General features: G+C 40.2%; 1 protein-coding gene across 3 annotated transcripts in view; it reads left to right on the top strand.

Annotated features, from left to right (window-relative positions):
* The window catches only part of LOC147891278 (GATA transcription factor 28-like), a 48,357-nt gene extending 36,087 nt beyond the window's left edge, over positions 1-12,270 (top strand). For 2 of the 3 annotated variants that reach the window (XM_087389804.1, XM_087389805.1), the window contains 4 exons: positions 5,941-6,069; positions 7,924-8,029; positions 8,271-8,342; positions 11,395-12,268. In XM_087389804.1, the coding sequence (XP_087245930.1) occupies positions 5,941-6,069; positions 7,924-8,029; positions 8,271-8,342; positions 11,395-11,481 (394 nt within the window). In that variant the 3' untranslated portion in view covers positions 11,482-12,268. Of the gene's footprint in view, positions 1-5,940; positions 6,070-7,923; positions 8,030-8,270; positions 8,343-11,394 lie in introns of all 3 variants that reach the window. The other variant, XM_087389806.1, reaches the window with a different exon arrangement.
* Positions 12,271-12,689: the final 419 nt, after the last annotated feature.

The following is a 12,689-nucleotide window of genomic DNA, read 5'->3' as shown; positions in this document are numbered from 1 at the left end:
TGTACTGCAGCTCAATACAATTGTTGGTTGTACTTTCTGCTTTTCTCTTTAGTTCTCTTGAGAGATTTATCTACATTCTCCCTTCTAGCATTCACATATTGTGTTGTACTTTATCTCCTACACTTCCAAAGGTATCCTCTCTCTCTCTCTCTCTCACACACACACACACACATTTAGTAAGCCCTTGGTTTTCTGTATATTATTTTAGCAAAGTTTACCATTCAACGGCTATACACAGATGCACCTCTTTCATGTTGTCATTGACTTCCATTGAGTATGACAATCTTACAAGACTCATATTGGCAAGCAACAACTTCTTGGCCAGCCTATCTTAGTCTATATAAATAGCACACCATGGTTGGTAACACGTGCCTCTAGATGGCTGACGACTCAAGAGGTCTCCGTGGATAGAATGCATTTTAGCATCCTAATCAGGTATTGAGCTCCCCCCCCCCTCTCTCTCTCTCTCACACACACACACACACACACACACACACACACACACACGTACGCACGCACGCACGCACGCATGCACGCACGCACGTACATGTAGGTATGCATGTGTGTAGGCATAGGCGCGCACACACACTTGTAGCCATGCATTTAAATGAAACATCTACTTTTAATCTAGCATACACACACATAAGGGAGAACCATGGCAACAATAGTTGTAATCTGAAGAATCTATTGGAACAGGCAGCCCACAAGTTTGGAGCAAAATTCTCCAGAAAATAGCCCAGCAAATACTCACAATGTAGGAAGATTTGGGAGACTTTTATTTCAATGGTTGTAATGGACCACTATTTAAATTTAATAGTGGTCACCAGTCCCATAGATCCTGAGGGTCTCAAAAGGACTTTAATACAATCATATCATATCATCTCTCTCTCTCTCTCTCTCTCTCTCTTCAGGTCAGATCTTCATGATGAAACTAGCTCTGCAGGCCCGATTGAGTAGAGGTATGCTCACTTTCCAGACTCGAGCATCAGCACTTTCAGTCCCATTTTCATGATCCGTGGAACATGTCTCTCCTATTCAACTATCTTGTTCGCCCAACTAGGAAGTATGGCAGTCCCTTTAGGGGGGTAGATCTATTTGAGGCAGCTTGGCCCCATGTCGAGAGACTGCAAGTTCTACTTCTTCCATAGATGATCCATAGCAAGCCATCAGTCCCACACCATATCCTGCTAGCAAAGTATGTGGTACTGCCCCAATATGGCTTGATGCATCCTTCTAGGTGGTCACATACCTACACAGAGTCAAGGACTTCGGCACTACTAAATCAGGACGGTGTAGGCTAACTTGATTGGACCTGACCTCATCTATGGCAGTTGATGCAGATGGAAATAAGAGGAGTTGGTATCTTAGACATGCAAATGGTTCACAGGCTTGGGATCTTATATTAATAGTGTGCCACTATATTAGTATAACCCTATCCCATCCATTTTGCTCACCTATAATGAGCTGAACTAGGTCATAGAGAGGACCTCCTTTTGCTCCACACATACATGACCTAGCTAGCACCTCACGATCTTTTGGTAAAACTCAACTTCTTACAAGTCTTCTTCTCTTGCAAGCCATAGCGAGCTACATGTTGCCATTGATGCCATGGCCATGATCAGTCCAAAACTCACCCCCGATTCTCTCTCTTCCAAAACATTTCAAACATTCATTCCCACCACTTTCTAGCAGAGCTGGTTTCAAAATATCTTCTTTCCACTCTTGCTTAGTCATTCTCTTTTATGGACTGATTTAGTCTGCTTCCCATAGAGACAGTGCTCACAAAATTCAAAATCAGAGAAACTCAAATGCGGTACATAACCCAAACGGCATAAGAGTTTCATCCCATTTTGGCTCATATGGCCCAACCGGCAATGCCATAAAGAAGTGCTTGGCTGCTCGGTTATTGCAACAACATGATCAAATACCCCTGATACATGTAAGGGATACAAAGTCCCACACTTGGCACCCATGGCCAAAAGCATAGAGCCCTTTTGAATTTTCCAACTTTGAAAGTCAAAAGTGGTACCCCAATAGCAGACGACATCACACTTCTCCTTTACAAGAGCACAACCCATACTAAGCAGAGATTGTAGCTATGTAAGATCACTAGACACAGATTTGGAGACCTCTAGCTTGCTAGAGACCTCAACACAAGCGATCAGAAACTTTTTTACAAGAGAGGAGTCCACTCTAAGTAGGGAATTGAGGATATAAGAACTTGAGCCCATCCTCCATAGAAGACTGACCAGCAGGAGATTGGAAATAGGATTGATGAGTTCCTGTCCCATTGGTGGCACCATCATTGCAATATGATAGCATCAGGCTGTCTATGCCCATGGGTCTATCCCATGGATCACAGCAAGGCACGACAATAGCTGATCCCAAACATGTTTCTTTAACATCAAGATTCTCGTCGATATCCCAATTGGGTTTTGGTCCCTTATTAAGCTCAAATCACTCATGGATTATGCATGACATGAATCCCTCTACTTGCTTCTCGTTTCATTTTCTTTGTACTACATTTTAGGAGTGAGCTATACAGTTTTAGTTCTTGTTTCCTTACGCCCTAACTGAAACATGGTCTCACAGCCCTTTTGGACCCTTGCTCTCTCTCTTAAGTAAGCTCCTTCTCCTCGAGACTCTTAGTTGCTCTTTCATCGATATAGGCGGAGCACCAAGTGGCATATATGGCTTTAAGCGGTTCCCTTTGGTTGAGGTGGATATTGGAGGATATGGATGTTTGCCAAAGAGATGCAACGGAGATCTTATTCGACAACCAAAGTTGTATAGTGATCACCAAGAACTAGGTGTCTCATGCTTATACAAAGCATATAGAGGTTCAATATCACTTTATTAGAGAGTTGATTGAGGATGAGTTTGTGTAGCTGATCTACTGCCTGACCAAAGAGAATATCTCTGGCATGTTCACAAATGCTCTTTCCAGAGACCAGCTGGATTATCTCATGCGATGCATGGGCGTGGCCCATGATGTGAGTGAGAGGGGTGTTAGAGATCATTGCCCATCTGTGAGCCTCCATATGAGGACTCAGGACACAATAGGGAATAGGGGATGGTGTGAACAAAGGGTGTGAGCAAGAAGGAGAGCAACGCAAGTTGTATTGCAAGAGACAAGAACAACACACCAAACTTGGGGTTTTGTCAAAGTGACAAAAGACTAACTAACCCAACCACTTACTACTAACTGTAGTTGGGTATCCTAACTGCAGTCAGCGAGAAAAACCTCTAAAGAGGGAATAGTGCCCTTAACCCACTTATTAGTCATACATTGGTCACTTCCATGAATTATGGCTATTATTCCAACACCCCCTTGCAGTGCCAATGTGATGAGGTACAAGAAAAAGATCAATCACCAAAAGGAGATAAGTTCAAGGCATTGCGGAAGGCCTCAAACTTCTCACGTGGAAGTGCTTCGGTGAAGATGTTTGCAACATTGTCATGTGTGGAGACATAGATCATATTGATCTCCCCTGCATGCAACTTCTCTCTGACATAATGATAATGAACCTCAATGTGCTTCGTGCGAGCATGAAACACAGGATTCTTGGCAACTGCAATAGCACTCTGACTATCAGTGAGAATAGGAGAAGGACCCTCCAATGCTAGATGAAGATCAGACACTAAACGACGCAGCCAAACATACTCAATTGTTCCTGGATTCATCTAGGTATATACACTCAACTGTTGCTGTGAAAGCTGTCCTATACTCAGCTTCACATGAGGAGATAGCCACTGTAGATTGTTTCTTGCTCAACCAAGAAATGCAAGCATCACCCAAAAAGAAACAATTACCATGTCATAATCTCCAGCCCCATCTTCCGTGACCTTGCCTTCTCGATGATACATCTGAGCGTGAGAATGTGGTCCATGGTTCCATGATCACGCCGGAATCCGGCCTCTGTCCTGCTGCTGTAAGTCCTTGATACTCTGCAAGTCTGCTAATCTCGGAGTCAAGTACTGATGCATAAATCTTGGGCATGACATGTCCAATCATAATGGTCCTGTAGTTCTCCAGGCTCATGGGATCTCCTGCCTTGTGGATGGGTGAGATAGTGTTAATGATCCAAGTGTGTGGAAATCCCAAGAGTTTATTAAAAGTCTTCGGAAGAGCAAAGGGTCTACGAGACTAAAAGAAACCTGATACAATGAGCTGAGAGGTGGTGCCACTAAGTGAGCATCAACACCCATGATGGATACAAAAAGACCAAAAGATTTATGAGACTAAAGCAATGAGATCAGTTAAGGATTGAGAGTCAAATGTCAGATAAGGAATGAGAGTCCATCCTAGTGTCTTAGAAGTTTGTGTATTACATCAGCGATAGACTGAGTGGCCCCACATCTATGTTGCTGTCTTATCCAATTTGAAATCTTTAATGAGAGCAATGCTTTCACGATATACTGCCCATTTGCCATTCTCTCAAGCTTCTCGTACTTTCAGAAGTTCATTAGCTTTCATCTTAAGCATTGAGGGGTGATATCTTTTGCTATCCATATCTTGGTTCCTTTCAAGGCTTTGGTTTGTTGAAGGATTGTTAGCCTGTCCTCTCGTGTCTTAAATGTGATGATGGAATGATTTTGTGGTGTGCATCGGAATGCCTCAACTTTTGTAGTAGCCCAAGTGTGCATGGGCATGGTGTTCACTATATTATGGAGGCATTGCTCAAACGTTAAGGGAATTTTAAATCCTCGCTTCACCAATGCTCTAGTAATCCCCCACTCCGCACATTAAGTACAAGCTTCTCCTAGCTTTCTCCTCCTTAAATGCTAAATCCACATGTTTATTGAGTTTTGATTTGACCTCATGCAAAGTCAAATTATCAAGCTTGGAAGTAACATGCGAAGGGGGATCACTCACCCACTTGTGTATGACTTCTTGAATGTGTTCTTGCCTAGATTGCTTCTCTAGATGGGTCTCCAGTGCGGCTAGGCACTTGAGTACCCAGTTCTTCTGTTGGAGTTTGTTCTTGTGAACTCAAAGTGGTGATTTAGTTTACCTTGCCTTTTTTTGGGCTGTGATCTTACAGGTCCCTACAGAAGACAACATATGCAAAAGACTTGACCCTTGTTTTGGTCATTGTCAAAAGCACAACATTTGTTTCTGTCTGGTTCCGTTGATGGAAAATGAAATTCCTTCACATGGAGCTTTGGAAAGAATGCAACCACTTGTGATCTGGGCAGGCTGCGAGCAGGCTCCCAAACGATTTCATCTGTTGGAGTCTAGTGAAGCGGATGGTGGCTGTTGCAACCCTGCAACAGAGTTTGGTCGTTTTTAATCTCCAAAGCTATGAATGTCGTGTGGAGGGCTATGATAAGGCTTAGAACTGTAATTAGCTCAAACATTTTCCTGGATTTGTCTAGATTATACAAATAAAGAAGACTTTACAAAAACATAGAGGTAGAGTATGTAAACTGATGACATCGAATATAAGATACGTAATCTAGGTAATTTTGTCCCAGATATTCTGAAACAAATAGTTATTTTTTGGCTTCAAACTTTTTCAAAGTTTCTGATAATATTTTGAAATGTGTACTGTGATATATATTTGAGTTTGACAAAAAGTGTGGTGGCAACATGACATGTGGAATAGAATTCAGAAAACCGATTGTAAATGTTTTGTAGACATGGGTCGCTTCGTCTATTCACATCATCGGTACATGGATTCTTCTGGTCTGTAATTGCTAGATGTCTGAGGTAGAGAGTATAACAACTCAAGGTTTGGAAGTACTGTGCCAATGGTAGCTTCAATTTCTGTTGGATTCTCAGTCTACAATATATCTTTAGTTGCTTTTTCTCCCAGGATACGAATGCTTCTCTGATGTTTAAAAATTTTAATTCAAACATGCTAGAAAATGTTATCAAAGATCTCAGATTCTTTTATCTAGTACTAGCTTTCAATGGATGCAAACTGGTTTGTGTAGAATGCAAAGGAACAAGGGACAGTTTGCTCCTTCTAGACCTGCAACAGAGGAGAGAGCTGTCTCAAATTGGGAGAATACTCAACCCTGGAATAATCAGTCGGGGGCTAGCAGTGCGCATCAAGAAATCACGTAAGTGCTTACTATGACTTGGGATGATTGGAATCTTTAATAAAATTATTTATGTTTTCCTAGTTCATCCTCGTATTTATGTTGAGAAGAGGGATATTTCTTAGTTTTTTTTTGAAATGTATACCAAGGCAGAGATCGATATACTCAAGAAGAGGTAGAGCATATCAGATGTATGTAGGGAGTAATAAACCTCTGATGGACGGAGAGGACGCTCAGCAAGTTTAGAAGAAACTGACCTTTCAGATATTGCAGGCAAAAAGCTGCATGTTACTTGAAGTCCCATTCAGTTTCATTGGGTATTAACCATCTTGCTGGGGAAACTCCTTGCTTTGTTTGTAGGTTAGTAAAGAAAGAAGCTCTAGAGCTGAGGAAACTGGCTATTGTGACAGAGAGATTCAGTAGACCTTAGTGGTTAAAATGTTAGGTTTCGTAGTGGTGAAGATTTTCAGGTTGAAGTTGCTATGCAAAGCTTGATGCAGACTGTTCGTTTGTGTATTAGGTAGCACCCAACGTCTCAATACCTAAGGCACACCAGGCTTTTTTGCAGATGCTGCAAAATGACCTCTTAGATTTCTCTTACTCAATGCTTCAAGCCTGATTTTTTAACGCAACCCTACAGGGCCAGTTATATGGATGTGATATTTGTGACCTTTTTCAGGGACTATTCTCCTGGTATTCTCAGTTTCCAGGACAGGCAAAAGATTGCAAAAGCATCTTCCATCTCTTCAAAACGATAGAATAAATGAACTATAAATTTTGGACAAGAGGGAAAAGGGTAAAGATAGAAGCAAGGATAGTCTGATTTTCAAATATAATCTTTAAAATTGAAGGCAATTGAAACATGCATATCTAATGTACTACAAAACAGAAGTTATAGTTATTGCTGGGCTGTGATTTCAAGCACAAATATCAAATATTTGATGGGCTTTTTGAGCTGGGAATAACTTCCCTACAAACAGTCAAAGTGACTGAGTATTTGCGTTTTACTTTGTGTAGTAAGGAAAGTTAAGCACTTATTTTTGAGAGAATTTTGCAAACATATAGGACAAAATCAATAGCCAAAAGCAAAAATAAAAGCAAAGGTTTTCTTTGGAACAAAAGCAAAGCTATTGTCTTCACCAAAATGAAAGTACAATAACCCCAGGATATATGCTGAAACCAGATAATGTAAAATAGTTTTTTTTTTGGCCGACATTGAGATACTAGAATATGTGACCTCATGTAATGAAGACACATCTAGATTGAGGCCCTTGAACCAGCCTAGTAGATGAGACCTCTGACTTGATATTTTCCGCTTTGTGTGTAAATATTTATACAAGTATATTTTTACTTGTATGTTATCTAGATATAGAAATATACCAAGGTAATTAGGTTCTGCAGGGATTGAAGAGGTCAAACATATACAACTGAGACAAAAAGTTCCAGAATAGCTAAGCATGGCTCATTTAATTGGAGGCCCTCATCCGTTCCAAAAACACTTGCTTGCAGAGCTCAAAATGAATTATGAGGATAAACCAGGTAGGAATACAAACCCTACAAAGGAATTTTAATGTCAACCCTTATCAAGCTCCTCGATAAACCTTTGAAATCTCTTGAGAGATTTTAGTTTACACTCATGTAGGCTGGTTGGGTGAGACCTGGGCTGGTTGAGCCGGGTGGATCATTTTGCTGCAGAGAACCTTCAATTGCAGTCTTTCTTTTCCCCCTTTTGGTGTTATTTCGTTGTTCCTACAGTGAAAATGCTATAGTTACGATTATGTTCCATGATTAGTATAAGCTTGTTTCAGAAGACTGGGAAATGCATTTGCCATGCTAGATAAGGATGGGCTCATGTTTTCACTTAAATTTTGACAGATGTTTGCACTGTGGAATTGGAGAGCGTGCCACTCCAATGATGCGGCGTGGCCCACATGGGCCCAGGACATTATGCAATGCCTGTGGACTGATGTGGGCAAATAAGGTACAGTGTGGTTTTTCTTGGTGACTCTTGGCGTGTGATTTATTGTGTCACTTTGCATTCTCTTATTTCCCTTTTCAATATTCCTGCCAGCATTAAAGGCCCCATTCTGTGTCAAATGACTGCTTCCTTTGGTGTGGTTTGTTGGCCACATCTTTTAGGATTGCCAGAATTTTAATAAGTTTACTTGATACAATAATACACATGCTTGATTTGATTCTTTCTTGTGTAATGATCTTCTCAGGGTGTATTGAGAGATCTATCTAAGAGTTCAACTGTGCCTGGAACTTCTCCACAGCCTCTTCTTCATTCGCAAGTAGGTTTTGATTTTCATAATATAAAGCTTTTTCTTTCCTTGGTTGTTCTCTCTCTCTCTCTCTCTCTCTCCCTTCTTGTTCTTCATTTTTATCTCAGATTTTGAGACTGAATATATTTTTCACTTACAAAGGGCATATATGTCGTTTTTCGAATTTGCAATTTTTTGGGTGATCCTAGACATAGCACATTAATGCTGCTACATTGGGCATGTGTGGCTCATAATGGGCTCATTGAAAATTTCATATCATCATGAGAAAATGTCGATATACCTTTACAAGGGTGAAAAGATATTTTATATTTAGGTTAGAGTGAACAAAGAGATACAAGTCAAGAGAGTAAAAAACACAAACACATTGAATTCTAGAAAATCTGGGGCAAAAACGTGTATTTGGGCGAAACAAAGGTTTCATTGAGAGCGTTCTTCCTATTTCGAAACGTTTCGTCTGTTTCACGTTTCGAGGTTTCGAATAGGACGAAACAGGTTTTCATGTGACTATGCTTCACATGGGAATTAATGCTAGTGTGTCCAATAGAAGCTTTTTGACATTTCTTTGCCATACCTTGGATGCTTTGCAGCTTCTCGTACCAAGCCAAATTATCATTGACCATATGAACAATGGCGACAAATGCAAGGATCAATCATGAAGCAAATAAAGGAATTGCTAAACATAGAAGCCACAATAAAAGAAAAGCTGGCTAAAATGTCGACCTAAATGTAGCAGCCACAGATTTAATATGCTGCAATTTTTGGAATAACTGGAAGCGCTATTGATAAACCGGAGTTTCTGGATCTACAATCTCTATAACATCATTCCGTACACAGAGAGCCAATGCTAACAGGATATCCATTAACATGTATAACAACAAATCCATCACAGGATTTTAGAACGATCAGGAAAAATAGAGGAGGATATCTAAGGCACTCATTGCTTACTGCCGTAGATGGATGTCTCATCAAACTTGCAATGCATACATGAGCTTGTGCACTTGTTGGGAGGGACAGAGATTAGAAATAATCAGTCTGCCAAAGAAGGCAATAGTTGGGAAAATAAAATGGAATATGCAATTGGAAAATTTTTAGTTGGGGGGACGTATTCAGTGTGAAAGCATAGTTTTTTTTCTAGAAAGATCAGCTGATGCATAAATATCAAGGTCATGAAACCTAATCAATTAATGAATCATTTTCTTTGGTAAGTTATGCACAAACTTGTAGAAGGACAATGCTCAAGCCATGACCCAACACAATTGCGTATCAAGAGAGATCTGAGAGAAAAAGGGATTTGATGGATACCTGTGACTGCACATGTATAGATTAGGTCTGCGACAAGCTGATCATTATCCATTATGAAATTGAAGTATTTAAACATCTGTGATGAGGCTGGTAACAGGGACAAGCGGTTGAGATAGTGTGATTCAGGAGTTTTTTCTCCAAAGAACTTATAAAACTCCACTGATACTAAATGTAAGATAAGGTAAGGGCAAGTGAAGACAGAGCTGTGCTGTGTTTCCAGAGATGGCATAGAGTATTCCTTTCTTCATGGAAGAGATACCATGGAGCCTTGAATATGACGAGTTGACCACATTCTTCAGAATGAAGAAAGAGTGTCAGTATTCTTTTGTGGTGGTGTTTTCAAATTTGGGTTGGTTTTCTTTCTCCCTCTATGTTGCTGTGCAGCTTCTGCATCAAGATTCAGATGATTGTGTTACACTTTTACCTCAGCTATATCTGGTGGATAAGCTCTTCAGGGTTTTTCTAGAATGTGGGTATAATATCATTCTTCATAAATCAAGTGCAACATATTGCATTGAATGTCAAGTTACATCTTACTAATGCAGCCAATTGGCAAGCAATTTGAATGCATCTCAATTAATCAAAGCCAGCCTGAATCTGTAGCTTACAAATTATTTTGGCATTTGCAAGGAAGAGAGTATGCTGAAATGATTTTGGAACTCAGGATTGCATGAAGTGCTTGTAAGAAGAGCTATGACAGAGAAACAAACCTGGCACCGAAAATTGGAATACTGTTTTGCTCAGTTAGGGAAGATGGAAGGATGCAAGAACAAAGACTGGGAGGAAAGAACAAAGATTTTGAAACCGTAGTGGATGCCATGGATACTGCATTTAATGTCAATTTGAACGTTAGATCCATGTTGTGTATCGGTGCGTTGCCTGGTGGATTTGCTTAAAAGGTACTTTGGCCGCAAGACTTGGATAGGTTGATGGAGCAAACAAGGCTTAAAATGAATAATTACAAAGGTTTAAAGATGAATGTGCTGAGGTGGAACTGTAAGAAATGGTTCTACAGCCTGTGAACATTTGGAGTGGAACATTGTGGATGGGTTTAAGGCTGCAAATTAGTGTAAGATGTGGTTGCGCTAACCAAAGAGGAGTCTTCTTGCTTGGGTATAGGACAAGCACTCTTTGTAAGGACTAGCCCAAAACAGGTTTTACAACTTACTCTTTGCAAGGACTAGTACTCTTTGTAAGGACTAGCCCAAAAACAGGCTTTACAACTTACAGAGTGAGAGGAAAGAATGAATGCAGTTGTTCATGAGAATTTCTCCTGTCTCTTGTACATAAAGATTGCTTAGATACATAAAGATTGCTTAGATACCTCTCATAACATTTCCAAGAAATGTGATGGACCTTAAAATATTGTGATCTTTGTTCAGCCTACGCACCAAGTAAATAGAAGATTGCCTCTCCATATTTGCCTCTCATGACACACTGCTTCCTTTCTCTTCCTGAAAAGCACAAACTTCTTTTGTAGAATTCTATTCAGAGCTTAATCCAGTCTTACATTTGAGTCCCTTTGCATATTTGATTCTGCATATTTGATTCTGCTTGTTAGTTTACTCCTTCCAGCTGCATCTGTTCAATGTTTCTTTTCTTTATTTCTTTTTTCCAAATCCCTTTGGGGACGATGCGGCCACCCTTGCATGCCTTGAAAACAGAGAGAGAGAGAGAGAGAGAGAGAGAGAGAGAGAGAGAGAGATCCTCATCTGGTGCGCGATTGCGATTTTATTGAGTTTATACTGTATTTTGTCAGCCTTCAGGGAGCCAGAAGATGGAAGAACACCAGCCAGATGGTGGTGTTAGTGCAACTACCTTGGCAACTGTCAGTGCTGCTGGCTGATCTGGAAGGGGTGTCAGTAATCCTCTTCTTTCCTTGTTAGGTGACTCAAACAAAATATTGTTGACTAGGTGCTCCATGTTTCTGCTTACACATTCAGTGCCTTATTATATTTGTGCTCGATGTTGCAAGGATCAAACTGGAAACTCCATTTGGTTATACATCTGAAGGATGCACGTCCATGCCTGTCCATATTCTGCAGCGCTTTCTATTTTTTCAGGGATGTTTTCATTGCTGGAAATTCAGAGGAAGGGCAGAAATTTACTTAGGGTTCAACAGTAATATGTTTCTTTTTGGAGTGAGCTCTCAAATAGACCTTCCCTGTCTGGTTACCTGTAAACTCTGAATGTATAGTCACATACATGGCTGATACTGAACGAGTAGCTGGAAGCTGTATATGATTCACATTGTTAAATTCGACAAAGTTGGAATTTAAATTTTGTGATACCTACAATGAAGTGTACCACGTCTGCTTATGTACAAGTATTTTTGTACAAAAGCAAGCATTATGTGAGCATAAATCTTGGCTGGTCTGTGGAAACAAATACCAGGCTTTTAGTCAAGTAAAGCATTTGTCTCTTTCAAGAAAATTACTCAACGTCCTTGATTGCATGTTCATGCAATGCCAAAACGGCTAGAAATAGTATGCTTATGGAGTGTGCCGCCTTTAAACATGTTATCACATGACTGGCACATACAAATTCCAGTACAGTGACTGAAAAGTGTGCCTACTTGACGAGTTACAACTTAATATCCAGTCCCTGATTAATCTTAAAAATCTGTTGTTTCCTCGTCTCAAGGATGCTTCTTGTACTACCAACATGGTATCACGTGACATTGCTAATTGACTGTTGTTTCGTCATTGTATCCTGTAACACTGCTAACTATCGTTGTCTCCACAGTAGTGCTAGTTAATATGAAAAATTTTCAAGTGAGCAAGTTCAAGCTTATCAATGTGCAAAGCTTTGTCATAATTACAAGTTGACCTTATTCATAAATTTGATGCTATGAAAGTGCACATACGTGGCTAAAATACGAAGCCTAAACTCTCATGGGTAGGTGTAAAGGTCTTTCAAGTTGTATTTAGGATGTGACACCAATTGTACGTTTGATCTGGCATCATTTGTACTGCATTGCTATGAAGAGTCTTAATAATTCAATCACTGTACTGGATTGCTATGCAGGGTCATAATATAGATTGTTATTTTGGC

This window comes from Dipteris shenzhenensis, chromosome 18 (assembly GCF_047967505.1).
Source record: "Dipteris shenzhenensis isolate YYH24624 ecotype China chromosome 18, Dip_SZ_1.0, whole genome shotgun sequence".
Taxonomy (NCBI): Eukaryota; Viridiplantae; Streptophyta; class Polypodiopsida; order Gleicheniales; family Dipteridaceae; genus Dipteris; species Dipteris shenzhenensis.
This window is presented reverse-complemented; position numbering and strand designations above follow the sequence as displayed.